This window comes from Eufriesea mexicana, unplaced genomic scaffold (assembly GCF_001483705.2).
Source record: "Eufriesea mexicana isolate 0111107269 unplaced genomic scaffold, ASM148370v2 scaffold3953, whole genome shotgun sequence".
Lineage (NCBI taxonomy): Eukaryota > Metazoa > Arthropoda > Insecta > Hymenoptera > Apidae > Eufriesea > Eufriesea mexicana.
Genome location: NW_016911957.1, coordinates 499762 through 514223, shown reverse-complemented (window position 1 = coordinate 514223; position 14462 = coordinate 499762). Strand labels below are relative to the sequence as shown.

The window sequence follows — 14462 nt, the reverse complement described above, 5'->3', positions numbered from 1 at the left end:
TTGGAAAACTCGAATAATAAAAAATTAAAAATTCAGAAAACTCCAACATTAAAAAATTGTAAAATCCCAAATATTAAAAAATTGGAAAACTCGAATAATAAAAAATTAAAAATTCAGAAAACTCCAACATTAAGAAATTGGTAAACTCGAATATTCAAAAATTAAAAATTCAGAAAACTCCAATATTAAAAAATTGGAAAATCCAAATATTAAAAAATGGGAAATCTCAAATATTCAAAAATTCAAAAACTCAACGTCACCGTATTATTTTCGAAGCGAAGCAATTCTTCCGATTTTCGGAATCGTCAACCTAGCCTCCGCGTCCCGTCACGAGAACTAAGCGAACCGATTCGAATTTCTCTTCGCGCATCGATGTCGATCCTGCCCCCAAAGACGGTGATCTAGCCACGAACCGAGCGAGCTCGCATTCCCGGGAGAAAAAGCACGGAAGGTGTAAAACCCGCGGCTTTGTTCCATGATTTTTTCAAGTTTTCCTTTTCTTTTTTCCCCCTCCGCGGGATCGTTTGAGGAGCATTGTTTTCGCCGAAAGCGAGCCAGTCGTGAATAAAACCGTCGGCTAAGATGTAGATAGCGCGGGATACCCGTTTCTGCTGTCCCCCTGCTTGCCAATTCTTTTTCGTAGGCTCGATTTAAACGCGCCAGCGCGTCCACGTATAAATCCCGTGTCCCAGTTGCTTCCCAGGGGGGAGAGAAAAGGAAAGACGACGAAAATTTCGTCGAAAAGCTATCGGCGAAGCGTCGAAAAATTTTATGGACCCGATACACCATCTGTCGACGAGAGTATCCTCGAGAGGAACGTTTTAACGAGCGAGCGTATAAATCCTGCGTCGAAAAAGGCGGAAGGAAAAAAGGTACAGATGGAGTGCTCGAAGAGCTATCGTCCAACTGATAGTTTCAATATGGACGTCCATTTCCTGCGACTTAAACGAGTAGGCGTTCGGTTAGACGATTTTGATGCTGGTAAAAATTATTCGAATGACTGCACGAATTTTTTCCACGAATTCAAATTATTTCGGGAACATCGTTCCGAAATATTTCGATATTCGACCGTTGAAAAGTTCCGAAAGCTCGTTCCGAAGTACTCAATGTAGCAAGAGGTTAGAAATCAAAAATTACAAATGCAGAGATTCTACCAGATATCAAATTCCTTTAATTTTAATCTATTTCCTTAAAGTTTCCTTAAGAAAGTATAAAAGTATCCAAAAGATTTCCAAATATTCAACGCGAATCTTAAAACACTAATTTAAACTAACATAACCTATATATAGTACAACTGTCAAAGTTTTTACCTGTTTTTCTGCTCATTATTTCTCACATTGTCTCAATCGAATTCTTGAAAGTCACGTTCTGCAATACCCGTCCAGATACGCTCCCAAAATCCAGACACTGAAACAAAAATTGCTACACATCGATACTGGTGTCACAGATCGAAAGTCGTTTCATCGACGATCGACAGTTCCGAAGGAACGACGACCGGCAGAAATTTACAACGTCAACTCTTCACCTCTTTTGCGTGTCTCCGTCGGAAAAACATATCGCAACCGCGGTTGCCGCACCCGTAATCGTGGCCCGACATATAAATAGCGCGATAAAAGCTTGTTTTACTGCGCAAACGATTCCATTTTATCGGTTTTCATGGCGTGTGCCGCTCACGATCAGCGGCTACCAGCGTTCGAGGGAAAAAGAAAACCGCCATGACCGACACTGACACAAAGATAGACACGGTTTGTAAAAAGAGGCATGAAAAACTCGCGAGAGAAGAGATACCAGGGTGTATCGCACGCTAGTGGACACAGAGGCAGTACCCTCTGTTGGAATTCGACGATTCTTTACGGAAGCAGGCCCAGAGTGTCGCCACCTGTCGGCAACTACATTTGTTTATATTACTGGCAGCATCGTTGAGACGCTTTTTTCTTCCACTGTTGCTAGGCCACGGTCACGTAGTCAGTCGCACTCTCGAGATCGTTATGGAAAGACGTTATAACAGAGTTCTCTTTTTGTATATATATATCTTCATATATATATTTTCCACTAATTACTGGATACGCGTGTTTATATCTGTGCACTCGTTTGTTACTTTGAATAAAGTGTGTCGAATTGCAAATAAATTTTTAACATCACCTATTTACAAAACCTTAAAACTGACCTGTCGAAGGACTGCTCCGTCGTAGATTTATAAAACGATTAAATATATCGTGAAGGATAATATTGTGAACAAAATATTGTTTTTCATGACAAAATTGTCGATCATTTGTTATTTTATATGTGTTGATATACTTAAATGATCAGACTAAGATTTTTATGAACTAGATTAGGATTAGGTTATTCTTTATGTCGTCATTATTCGACACTACGCTGATTGGTTAACGCTTAATGGAGATGTATCGTTCAAATTCACGATGAAATGATCTATCAACAAGTTCATCGTTACATTTTTACAAATATCCCAGTAACTAAAGGTGACCGATTACCTTGTCAGAGGAGAAAGTTGTTCGAAATATCGTCTGTTGTAACATATTTAAAAATTTTGTTTAATTCGCGACGTAGTATTCGTTCGACAAGTTCGCTAACCTCAAAACATCGAACTTCGCTGCTCACGTATAAACATACACAAATCTAATCACTTTCGACCGCGAATAAAGCTTTTACACTTTTATTATTCTATTATTCCGCGTTTATGTCTACGAATACATGACAAACGTTGGAACTAAACGTTATTTGGCACTTTTTATATTCGTACGAAATGTCTCGAAATAAAGTTTACGTATGACGCAACCGTAATCACGTCTGCCATGCGTTAGCGGTGTTTAGCCAACAGTGCTGTCACTAGCGATCGAATCACCCTGTAGAAAAACACGGTTCCCCGTCGCTATCAGTCGCAGCAACAGCAACGGGGTGCAAACGGGTGCCAAGCGACATCGGCGCGATGATAAATGAATTTTCGTTGCGATCAGCTCGCACGAGCACGCGCCGGAACGCTTAATGAAATAAGCGTATCGATGCGGGACTGATTGCTGTGGCTAATTCGTCGATAAATTTGCAGCCCCTCTTGTTTGAGTGCGACGAGAGCTGGAACCGAGGGGTGGAAAACGGTCGGACGGAGAACGGCGAAATTAATTTCTGGCTCGATTTTCAAAGCGGTTTAAATTCGCCCCGGCAGCCACTGCGCGTTTCTGCTACGCGTAATCGAATATCGGTCTATCCTCTCGCCGGTGATCCCCTCGTGATCGCTCGCGGGAGGAGCAGGCGCGTACACGGAAGTAATTGTTCGGAGGGGATGTTGGCGAAAACGGAGAATTTTTTTCTCGAGATGTGGGGTCGCTGAGTGGGTGGCCCGGGTCAAGTGAGGCGGAAGTGTTTAGATAGGGTGAATCGAAATTCCTTGGACCGGTCTCGGGGTGACTCTGGGACGAGGTCATGGGGTGGAAAAAGAGAAACGGTTAATATCTCGAAGGGATGAAATAGAGAGAGGTTATTGCTTCCTTTTTACGGGAATTATTGATTAATCCGTCCGCCATCTCGTAAAATTTGAGTACGTCAGAAAAATTTTTTAATTTTCTTATAATTCGATTTTACACGTATATATTTTTATTTTGCTTTAACGAAGTTACATCTGTGGTGGTAATTAACAAAGTATATAATTGATTCTTTAATCGCATGGAAGCAAATTTTATATTTCGAAGAAAAATTATACGAGCGAATCTTAGGAATTTAATACGTTTTCCTCGCAAGCACAGATGTATAGTATAGCGATTATGACAATTGGAGTAAAGCGCGAGTAAATGCGAATATTATGCGCATAATTCCGGATTTTTCTGGCTTTGCCTCGAAGGAAGCGAGTTAAGTGGCGGAGAAATTTAGGAGGAAATAAAAGCAGCGGTTTCGCGGTCAGCTGGAAAAATTTGAATAGCCTCGCGAGGGGTGGCGGAGGAAGGACGTAATGGAATCAGAGTTGGGGGGGGGGGGGGGGCAGTAGTGATTCTTAAACCGAGGAGCCTTTCGCTATGAATTTCCCAACGTTTCCTTCTGAGCGAACAATCGGAGGGTAAATTATTGCTGTCGAAGAGCGAAAACACGAGAGACGTCGAAATCCTGTCATTGTTCCGGCTGTTTTGATCGCTCGCCGCGAAGAAAGGGACACGGTAGTGGAAGAAACGGAAAGCGTGTAGCCTACGGTCTGAAAAGGCTGAAAGGTTTCGTTTGGTTGATTCGTGAAGTGGCTGGTAGAGAGAAGGATGCGTGTAAAACACGCTCCTCGGCGTTCTGACGTGAATAAAGGAGGCGTTGTTGCTGGTCGCGCGCGCGCTTCTAAAGTGGAAGCTATAATGGGGGTTTAAATTATGTGGTGTCTTAGAGGTGCGCTGAACGTGCTCGTTGTACACGTGTCGTATTGTTGAAACGAACAGCTTTATCGCTCCGAGGACAACCACCTCTTTCACCGAGATTGCACCAACTTTTAACGAACCTCCTGTACAATCTCGAAGACACGCTCGATTTTCCTCATTTTTCTATCCACTCGCGTTTCTCTCAACTTCTGCAAACTCGTTTATCGACGCTTCGACTATGCTTTGATGACGCTGGGTTCGTTTGGACTCCGTCATCCGGAGAAAAAATTGTACACTTCCCGATAATTTCCAATAATTCTGAAGACTGGGCATAAGAAAGGCTAGAAGTAGAATTTTTATGTACGCGTCAATGAAGTGTTCAGGAGAGTGACTGGTACAGATTCCTAAATTTCCTAAAAGGCTGTCACATCTCGTTTCCGGATATAACACGAGCCTAGTTCCCTTTTTTGAACCTTCGTCGATAAATTACATCGATTAATTAGTGGAATTTGATAATATTCAGTCGAAGCTGAAAATGCAAAGTCACACTGACCAATGTGACCCACGTGACATTTGAATAAACTCGAAATAGCCTCTTTGTATTCTCACTGTCGAATTCTCGAGACAATCTATCCACGTCGTGCAAGTATCAACACTAGTTGGACTATTATGAATAAAACGAGGAAATTCTATTCTATTTTTGGATTCCAGCAGACAATTACGATACTAAATACAAAATACTAGATTCCCTCTGAACAAAAGCGGAAATACACATAGTGTCCCATTTAAGTTGACAAAGGGATCAGTCTGGCAAACAGGTGACTTAAAAGACACAAGCTGACGCGTGCCTTTTATTATTTTCGTTTCTCTTCCGGCATTTAGCGCCATTGCATTTCGTGATTTAAAGTGCTAAAAGGCGAACTATGATGACGAGTCCAGATCGCACCACACGAAAACGCGAGTTACTTTTGTCCAAACCTATGTATAATTTTGTCGCAATTAAATCAACTCTCAGTGGAATGAATCTTTCTCGATCGAATGACATTGATACTCTGTCCAAACGAAAGAAAAAGAGTAAAACCTCCGGAATCAAGATTCCAAGTTGGGAAAGAAGCATGGACCCAACCCCCAGTCGCGTATCACACGTCCGCGGCACCCCCGACACGTCCACAAGGAAAGGAACCTGTTCCCGAGGAAAAAACGCGGCAGTGGCTCGACTAGCCTACTTCTCCCCTGTTGCACCCTCCAGAGCCGGTGCTCCATCACGCGAGAAACGTCGGAGCGTTTCGTGAATCATCGAGAGAAGCCCAGGAACGAGTCACCGGTGGCCGTGCAAGGAGGTGGAAAAACGAAGGAAAGAAAGAAAGAAAGGAGCCGGAACGGAAGGGGTCGGGGTCAATGAACAGGCCACCAAGTTCCTCGCTGGCCGAAGAGAGGGTAGAGAAGGAGCCACGCGACGCGGAAGAGGAGGACGGACAAAGAGGGAGGAGCGTGGCTCCTGAGGGTTATGTTTGGGTGCTGTCGCGGCACATCCCGTTTTATCACGCCTCGGGTTTACGTTGCCCTAGGTCACGATGTCAAGAGAACGGAAGGATTTTCCCCCTGAGAGCTGCGACGCCGAGGTTCAGATAGAGAGAGTGAGAGAGAGAGAGAGAGTGGTAGAAGAGGAAAGGAGGAAAACACGAAGGAGAAGCCGGCTCTGAGGGATCGCTGACTCGGTTGGCGAGACGCCCGGCTCTCCGATGCTATCAACCTCGACCACAAACACCGATTCACGGCCACTTTGGGGGTTCCCCGGAGTTTCTCTGCCCGCCGACACCTTCCACGCTCTCCTGGACCACTCCACGCGACCCACTTTTTCAACCATGGATTTCCTCCTATCCCGCGACGCTCTACGTGCTTTCCCGATCTTTTTACGACCCGCTGAGCTTCCTTTTCGCGCGCGGGGGTGGAGGACGTCCACGTCGCGTTGTCGACATGGAGTGTCTTTTTCCCGTATTTTCCGAGATGCAGTTCGAGATACGAGGATGGAGATATGTCGATGCTCTGATTCGTTCGGTGCAGGTAGGATTGCGAAATTTAAATGTCGAGAATACTATGGCGGGAATTTTTTTTTTATAGAGGGGGTGAATACATGTTATTGTTTCATCGACAACGATGAATGAATCACCCTCAACTTGTTGCTTCGCCGAAAATAGCGTCCGTGAAAGTTGCTGTAGATTCATTAGCCGGATTTGTGGCGTACGGTCACTGCTCGTTTGCGCGTCACTTTTTTGTCCCTGGATTATTAACTTCGTTTTAAAAGCGCGCGAAAAACGAGCAAGATTGGAAATTTCGGGATCAAAGGGGTTGTGGGGTTGCAGAGAAATTATAAGATTTGAATGTTTGGATTGGTGTAACGTAGATTGACGGGGTTCGTGATTTAATTGGATGTCGGACTGACAACCGTTGTTTTGCTCCGAAATTATTTGAGAACAAAGGGTAAGCGATATTATAACGAATTAAAAATCGTAATCTGATATTAACGAAGACATTCATTTAGGAGATAAAATTGGTTGAAAACTATAACCTCGTTCCAAAATCGTCTAAAATCGACAAAAATACAAAAACATTATAACTAACATAAATTCGTAATTAAATAGAAATGGAGACGAAAATATTCATTTATCGTATAAAATCGGTAGAAAATTATCATCCCTTAATTATCACAAGCAACTTCGCTTCGAAATCTTTCAAAATGAGTGAAAAGACGAAAATATTATAATTAACGTAAATTTGAAATTTGTAATAAATTTAATAAAGAAAGAAATATCTTCTAATAAATATCTTCTCGCATAAAATGGCAGAAAAATAATCGTAGTTCGATTGGATGACGGTGTCAAGGGAAGCGTGCTCGATTTCCACGGCCGAATATCCCGAGGAAATTTCACTTCCTTGGTCATGGGCAATGGGATTACCGTCGTAACTCAGTTAATTGAACTGTGCCGCGTAACAAGGGTAATAACCCGCAAAACGGTTCCGAGCGGGTGTGCAACGCCAGATAAACACGAAATGCACACGAGGCGACACCGAGGTGGCACGCGATACAAATTCTTTTTATCCGATCGCGGGACCAATTTTTCCGAGATCCACGCGAGTCGACGGGAAATTTGACGGGAAATTTTCGACCCCGGCTCGTGATTACCTGGAATATTTTTCTGGCTGGTCTAGCTAATTTTACGCCGCCGGGCCCTCGATAACGCTGCTGCAACTTCGACGAGGATGACGACGGACGCAGATGTACAGGCTGATCTAAAATTGAGAAACGGGTTTATTCGTCGGATAAATCGAGATGGAAAAAATATAGAAGGAAAAATATTTGGAAATCAAATGAGAAGAAAAATTACGATGATCAGTGGAACCTCGATTATCCGAACTGGGAATGAACTAAAGAGAATCGTCAAATTTCGGAAAAAAATTGCTATTTTCGTTTGATATTCGTATCTCATAAAATATTTCCTGCCATAAGATATTATCATTCGAATAATTATATCAGACGTGATAATTTCGTTAAAAACGGATAATTCACATTCGAAATTTTATAGTTAAAAATATAATTAATTCCAAAGAAATCCCAAAATTAGAAAAGAGCGTAGATTTAGTGACGTTGAAATTAAAAATGGCAGGCTTGTTAAACTTCAAACCTAACTTTGAATGAAATAACTATGGTAATAAAAGCTATGGTGCGTGGATCTTTGCAAACCTAGGCCATTGAATTTAAAATTACATATAGTCTTACATCGAATGCATAAATCTTAAATTTTCTGCCACGTAAAACCGGAAGGGCTCACAATACTCGCATTGTGAGTTCTTTCACCGGAAGAACTCGCACAGCTATTTGCCAACGCTCTATTATGCAAAGAATAGTTCCTTAAACTACATCTACACGTCTTTCCAACTGCTATAATTAGTCACGAGTACACCCTATTCACGAGACTCGACGAAAAATATCAGCGGAAGAATCTATAGAAACTCACACACGCGCACAAGGTCGCTAATTAACATTTGAAATTCCTCCAAAGCCATCGATGCCTTCGTTCGTACATCTGTCAACAGTTCCCCCTCTCCTTTCCCGCGATGCTACTCCCACGCATGGAGCGCCGCGTGAACTACTCTGAAACAGCCTATACACGCCGGACAAGAGCAGAAAAGAGAAATTCTCCAGCTGCGCGAATGGTCACGTTGAATATTTCATTCGCACGGTGATAACCGGCCAGGAAACGTTGAACAAGAGAACCGAATGAAACGAAAGGAAAGAAAAAGGAAGGAGAAAAAAAGGAAGATGGAGAAAAGGAGGAAAAAGTGAAATAAAGGGAAGAAATAAAGAACCGTGGCTGGAAAGAAATTCCCGAACTCCGCGAAGAGACATCTTTTATTTAAACGAGCGTGTTCGGCCGACGCGGACTTTGAAAAATCGATCGACGGGAAACGAGACGCGGGGACGCGGGAGAAAGTGAAATAGAATGACAAAGCTCGTCGGTGGTGTACGGACGAGCAAGCTGATCGTTCGTGCTCGTTGCCTTCGTTTTGTACGAAGTTTTATAGTCCGGTTGCGAGTTTGCCAGTTCTTTCCTCCGTCCCCGTCCCGCTGCCCCTCCTTTTTAGCTCCTTCTCCATCTTTTTTCCTCAATCTATTTGCGGCACTCATCGTCCTTCTCGCGCGCTTTCGTTCACCGCGCCGTCTCTCTCTCTCCGTTCCTCGTTCCCTTCCAATGAGCTTTTCCCGTCTTCGTCTGTTCGTTTCTTCGCGAGGAGACCGTCTCGCTCGCGAACCACACGCAGACACACGCGGATCGAAGCTGCGTCTCTCGTTCGCTATGTCTTTCTCCCTCGCACTCGCAGCGAACGGAAAGCGGTAGTGATGGCAGCAACACGGAACTCGAGCAAGCCTGAGTAAATTTCCAATCGTATATAATATTTTTGCACGATTTTGATCGATGGTCCTGTCGTTTGAAGAGGTTTCGAGAGGTTTCGTCGATGGGAAACAATGGGAGATTCGAGAGACGAAGTGCCAGGGATCTTTGAGGTTATGGATCTCTCTGTATGATTTGAGTGGGTAGATAGGGAGACTCGATGGGCATGAATGTTGGACAATGAGGAATCGGGGTGGGAAGAGCCTCGATGTGCAATCGTATTTACCATGGCTTTCGTATTTCGATGCATGTTGCGTGTTCCTTGTCACTATAATTACAACGATCTTACAATTTTTACACGACGAGATTTCAAACGATTCGATCGATCGAAGATTCATCGATACCAACGAATCAAAATCGATACCAACGTTTACTAAAAAATTCCCTAGATAAATACCTATGTAACATACCATTTCCTACATTCATCTGCACTTTTCCTATCATTACTTCCAAGTTGGACTCGAGTCCAGTATCAATCCTTGAATATCCCGAAGACACAGAAAAATCTCGAGATGTCCTGTCGGAGAAACGAACTCGTCTTGTACACAATCCGTAACTTCTCTTCGATCGAACCCTCGAACCCGTCACTGGAAGTTTCTTGAAGCCATCGCTGACCGGGACACGAACGAAAATAAACGAAAGTACATCGTGCAGGTATAGTTCTTCATACGTGGCGACTCCATTGTGTACTCTCCCGCGAATCCTTCGCGTGAAAGCTCCGTACGCGCTAGGAAGCCCGTCCTCGATCGTTTATCATCGCTACGAAAGCATTTTCCCGATCCGCGCATGCGCGCACGCGTAGCTACTCCGACCATCGACGAATTCCGCGCGAAATTCCCGGCGTTCCACGAGGGTTGATTCGTTTCTCCGCGTTGATCTCGCTGACCCCGCGCGTTCAACGGACACGGAAACACATGGAAACGGAAAAGGGACGAATCGTCGAATCGAGTCACGCGACCCGAGGCTCTCTTTGTTCGCGGGACTGATAGCCGTAGAAACAGCGGGAGGTCGAGAAGCAACTTTTGACCATGAGAACGCGGCGGAGGCATGCAGGAAATAATGGTAGACCGCGACGGTGTTCGCGGACCACGCGAAGCTACCTCTCAGGATGATTAATGGCTTTATTACCGCTCTGCTTGGAGCTCTTTATTTAATTGGGTCGCGAACGTAGTGTGTGCGGCTCTCGTAGCGAAGACTTCGTGGAATTATAAGAGAAGAGCCTGCTGCTGAATCGCGTTGGACGTTCGATGTGTTTGAGAGTCGCTGCGCCGTGCATAGTTAAGGAACCATTGCTGACGAATGGCTATTCCCCCACCACGCGCCCGACAGTGACTATCAGTCGTAGGCGAGTTTGGAACCGTTTAAACGTTACCAAGCGTTACACGATCGACTTTCTACTCTCTTTTGTTATCTTTCTCGATCGGGATCGAACGTGAAAATGAATTGGAACGAATTCTTCTTCCTTTTAACGTGGTTGCATTTTTTCTTTGACTTTTGTTTTATCTGGTAATTCGTAAATCGCGAGTAATAAATCGGCAGAACGTTAGGAGGTTTTGGTTCAAGGTGAGACTAAAGTTAGGTTCCATGTTTCTGTTACAGTCACCCGGAGTGATGCCATTCTACGGCGATTCTGGCGCCGGCTTCCGGCCAGCAGCTGGCTTTGGGAATACTGTTTGGCACCAGGGAGTTGCTCCCGTGGGAACAGTTGCGGTTGAAACGTCAGCAGCGCCATGGCCACCTCAGCAGTTCATTCAACAAATTCCTGCTCCGAATCAGCTCGAAGAGCTGAGGTATCATACTCAATACACCACCGCCACGCCATACCATCCACAACCAGGTAATTGAAGAGCGAATCGATTTCGAGAAATTTACGAGTCGTATACGCGTTACTCTTTTTATCTTTCTCCATTTTGCTTTATTTTTTCTACTTCGTTATCCTCAGTCTGATGGGACCAAGGATATTTATTCGTTCGAAATTTTACGAGTCCTTTTCTCTCCATCCGTTCGTGTGAAATAATATTACAGCACTCCAATGCTTGCGAAGCATTCGTACCTTTCGTATTGACTTTGAAATTTGAAAGGAAATAAAATGAAAGGAACCCCGACTGAAAAAAAGGGCGGTGAAATTCGTATTCAGAGTTTCGATAATTTCAACCGACGATTCAGAGTTTCTCGCAAATGAAACGATCGTGGAATGCAAAGTGTGCAACTATGCAGGGTCTTTGTCCCGTGGATTTGCCGTGCGTTTCCGTGGAATCAGCACGCGAATTTTCTGATTACAGTCGCATATCAGCAGCAGACTTTCATTACTACGGATCAGTCGGCATTTCAACGTGCCGGGGCGACAGGACAATACACAATCACGGGGCAACCCTCGCCCTTGCCACCGGTCGCCCCACAAACCGTACCATCGACAGCTCAGAGGCCACTAAACGGTCAATTCATGGATCCCGCTGCTACTGCAACCCAATCAGTTGGTTATGAAAGGCAGGATTACGTCAATGGTTACCAACAACAGGTACAATTAGAAATGAATCGCTTTTAATTAAAAGTGTCTTCGTTCGAATGCCTTGCCGAAAATGAGCGACGGGATATCGAATTTTAGAATTTTTCGAAATTCAGATTGGTTGTCGTGTTTTACGACAATCGTGAATGGGAACTAGAGTCGTTTTTCTAGCTAGAGCGATTTTTAAACGTAATCCTCGCGATTCTCGGTCGTATCAAACCGCGAAGTATTTTGATGATCAACGATTATTCACAAAGTTCTCGATCGATTTTTAAGTTATAGATGGAATGATGCGTTTTTCCAGGACGTGACGATGGCACCGCCGCCTTCAACCACCCCTACGAGTCGTAGTAGTTCCGTACACATGGACAATCAGCAGCAACAACAGGCCTCTCAGCAAGCACCGTCACAGCCACAGCCACCCCCGACGGATACACAGGTGAAGGGATTCGCGACAATTGCAGCCAGCAACGTGTCGGGAAACGAGATGCCTGGGTATCCACTTCAACCGGGCCCACAGAGTTTACACAACTCTAACGGATATCCAGGCTACGTGGAAATGGGTCAGCAACAAGTACAGAACCAATGGCAGCCGCAGCAGCAGGTGGCTCAGCAATCGCCGCACCAACAACAGCACATGCAACGGCAGCATGCGGTAGCTGACGGTGGCCAACGGCACTTATGGTCCGATACCAGTACCAGTGCAAAAATGAACAACGTAAGCGGCAACATGAACTGGTCGGATGGAACGTTGCAGCAGCAGCAGCAGAAATCTCAACAGCAGCAGCAACAGGGTATGCAGAGTAACAACATGAAGGCGCAAGAGACGCAGCAGAGTATGCAGATGCAGGGACAACAGGAACTACCCCGGCCAGCCAGTCACATGAGCTGGGAGAACGGCAGCGTGAAGGAAACCCCGCAGACTCCGCAGTCGTGGACAGACAATACAGACAACAGTCAGCAGCAACAAACTCAGGGAAATTGGTCGCGGCAGAGCCCGAAGCTGAGGGACGCGCAGAATCCAAGATTGACACCGTCTAGTCAACAACAGCAGTCCCAGCATCAAGGCTGGCTGCAGCATTCGCCGAAATTGTCGGACCATCAACAGAATCCGTCTCACCAGAACGCCCGGATGACGCCATCCGGCCAACACAATTGGCAGCAGAGCAGTCCGGAGATGCAGCAGAACTCGGGTCAACAGAATCCGAGGCTGACGCCGTCTAGCCAGCAAATGGCACAACATGGGACGCAGCAGCAGCAGCAACAGCAGCAGCAGTGGTCACAACAGACGAAGATCGAGAAGAGTCCCAGACTTACTCCGTCTAATCAGATGTCCTGGCCAGACACGCCAACTAGTCAACCGAATTGGTCGCCGAATAGTATAAAGAGCGACAGTAGTCAGCAACCTCAACAGCAATGGCCAGATTCGCAGCCTAGTCCAAGAAGAACGCCTGGCCATCAGCCGGGCGCGTGGCAACCTCAGCCACCGACGCAGGAGAACAAAATGGAGAACCAAATGTCTTGGTCGCCGAACTCGGTGGCCGAGAACCAGCCAACTTGGGGCCAACAAACTACCAAACAAGATATGCAGAACTCCGGAGAAAGAGTGCTTTGGCAGCAACAGGCCACGGACACTGGGAAACCGAATGGATTCTCGGATAATCAGGATGCTCAGGAGAGTAACGTATTTGCTCAATCCAATCGCGTGAATCTGAACAGCCGACTGAAATCGATGATCTTGAACAAGCAGCAGCAGCAGCAACAGCAGCAGCAACAGCAGCAACAGCAGCAGTTACAGCATCAGCAGCTTCAACAGCAGCAGTCGCAACAGCAATCTCAACATCAAATGAGCCATCAGGAGCAACATCACAACTTGCATCATCAAATGCAGTCTCAACACGTGAACAGTAACAGCGGGGCCAACGGAGAGTATCACACCGAAGATCGGATACGAGACACGCATGACAATACAGACAAGTTGCAAGAGAAACAGGCGGATCAGTATTTGAACCAGTCGAACATCATCTCCATGGCGCAATCCAACGAATCCCTGACCGGTAATTTTTTATTGCATAGCCACCACCCTCGGGTCGATAGTTTGCCCGATGGTGGTGGCTTATGGGAATGGTCAGGAGGAGGTAACAACGCATTGAACAACGGTAGCATGCTGCCGGAGAGCGGGATGACGGTCATCGAAAGCTTCATAAAGTTTGGTTCAGAGGATAAGACCGTGCTGGAGAAACCGTACGAGAAGCAACAAGCGCACTATCACCAGCAGTCGCAACAGCAGCACGACCATCGACAGTTATGGAAGGAAGGAAGTAAGAGCCACGACAATCAGAACATCGACGATAAATCATTTCAGAGGAGATTGTGTATAGACCAACAGACCAACGAGAGGACGTACGATCCTTGCGGGAACAGCGCGAATAACGATAAGAACGAGATGAGAAACAACGTTGCTTTTCCAGAGACGCCTCAGGTACCATTGGTGAACGACAACGATGTATCCAACTATCCAGAAAGCAGCGAAAAGATAGCGTCCACGGAGCAGGCCAACAGCTCCAACTGCGATTCCTCTCAGAACATCAAGCAGGAGAACATGACCGAGTACGGCTGCTCCAGCTCCGACTGCGTTCCATCGCCAGCGGCTTCGTC

At 45.5% G+C, this 14462-nt stretch overlaps 1 protein-coding gene and 1 long non-coding RNA gene across 3 annotated transcripts in view; one reads left to right on the top strand and one right to left on the bottom strand.

Moving 5' to 3' along the window:
* Nucleotides 1-9601, bottom strand: part of LOC108551399 (uncharacterized) — a 14116-nt gene extending 4515 nt beyond the window's left edge. Inside the window, exons 1-3 of one of the 2 annotated variants that reach the window (XR_001890478.1) lie at nucleotides 9525-9601; nucleotides 7531-7637; nucleotides 1311-1407 (exon numbers count right to left, since the gene is read on the bottom strand). This is a non-coding gene — a long non-coding RNA (uncharacterized LOC108551399). Of the gene's footprint in view, nucleotides 1-1310; nucleotides 1408-2492; nucleotides 2569-7530; nucleotides 7638-9524 lie in introns of those variants that run through there. The other variant, XR_001890479.1, reaches the window with a different exon arrangement.
* Tet (tet methylcytosine dioxygenase-like) overlaps nucleotides 1-14462 on the top strand; it is a 207763-nt gene that overhangs the window by 187323 nt on the left and 5978 nt on the right. Inside the window, exons 4-6 of the mRNA XM_017905540.1 lie at nucleotides 10898-11135; nucleotides 11581-11816; nucleotides 12109-14453. Coding sequence (XP_017761029.1) covers nucleotides 10898-11135; nucleotides 11581-11816; nucleotides 12109-14453 — 2819 coding nt within the window. The remainder of the gene's footprint in view (nucleotides 1-10897; nucleotides 11136-11580; nucleotides 11817-12108; nucleotides 14454-14462) is intronic.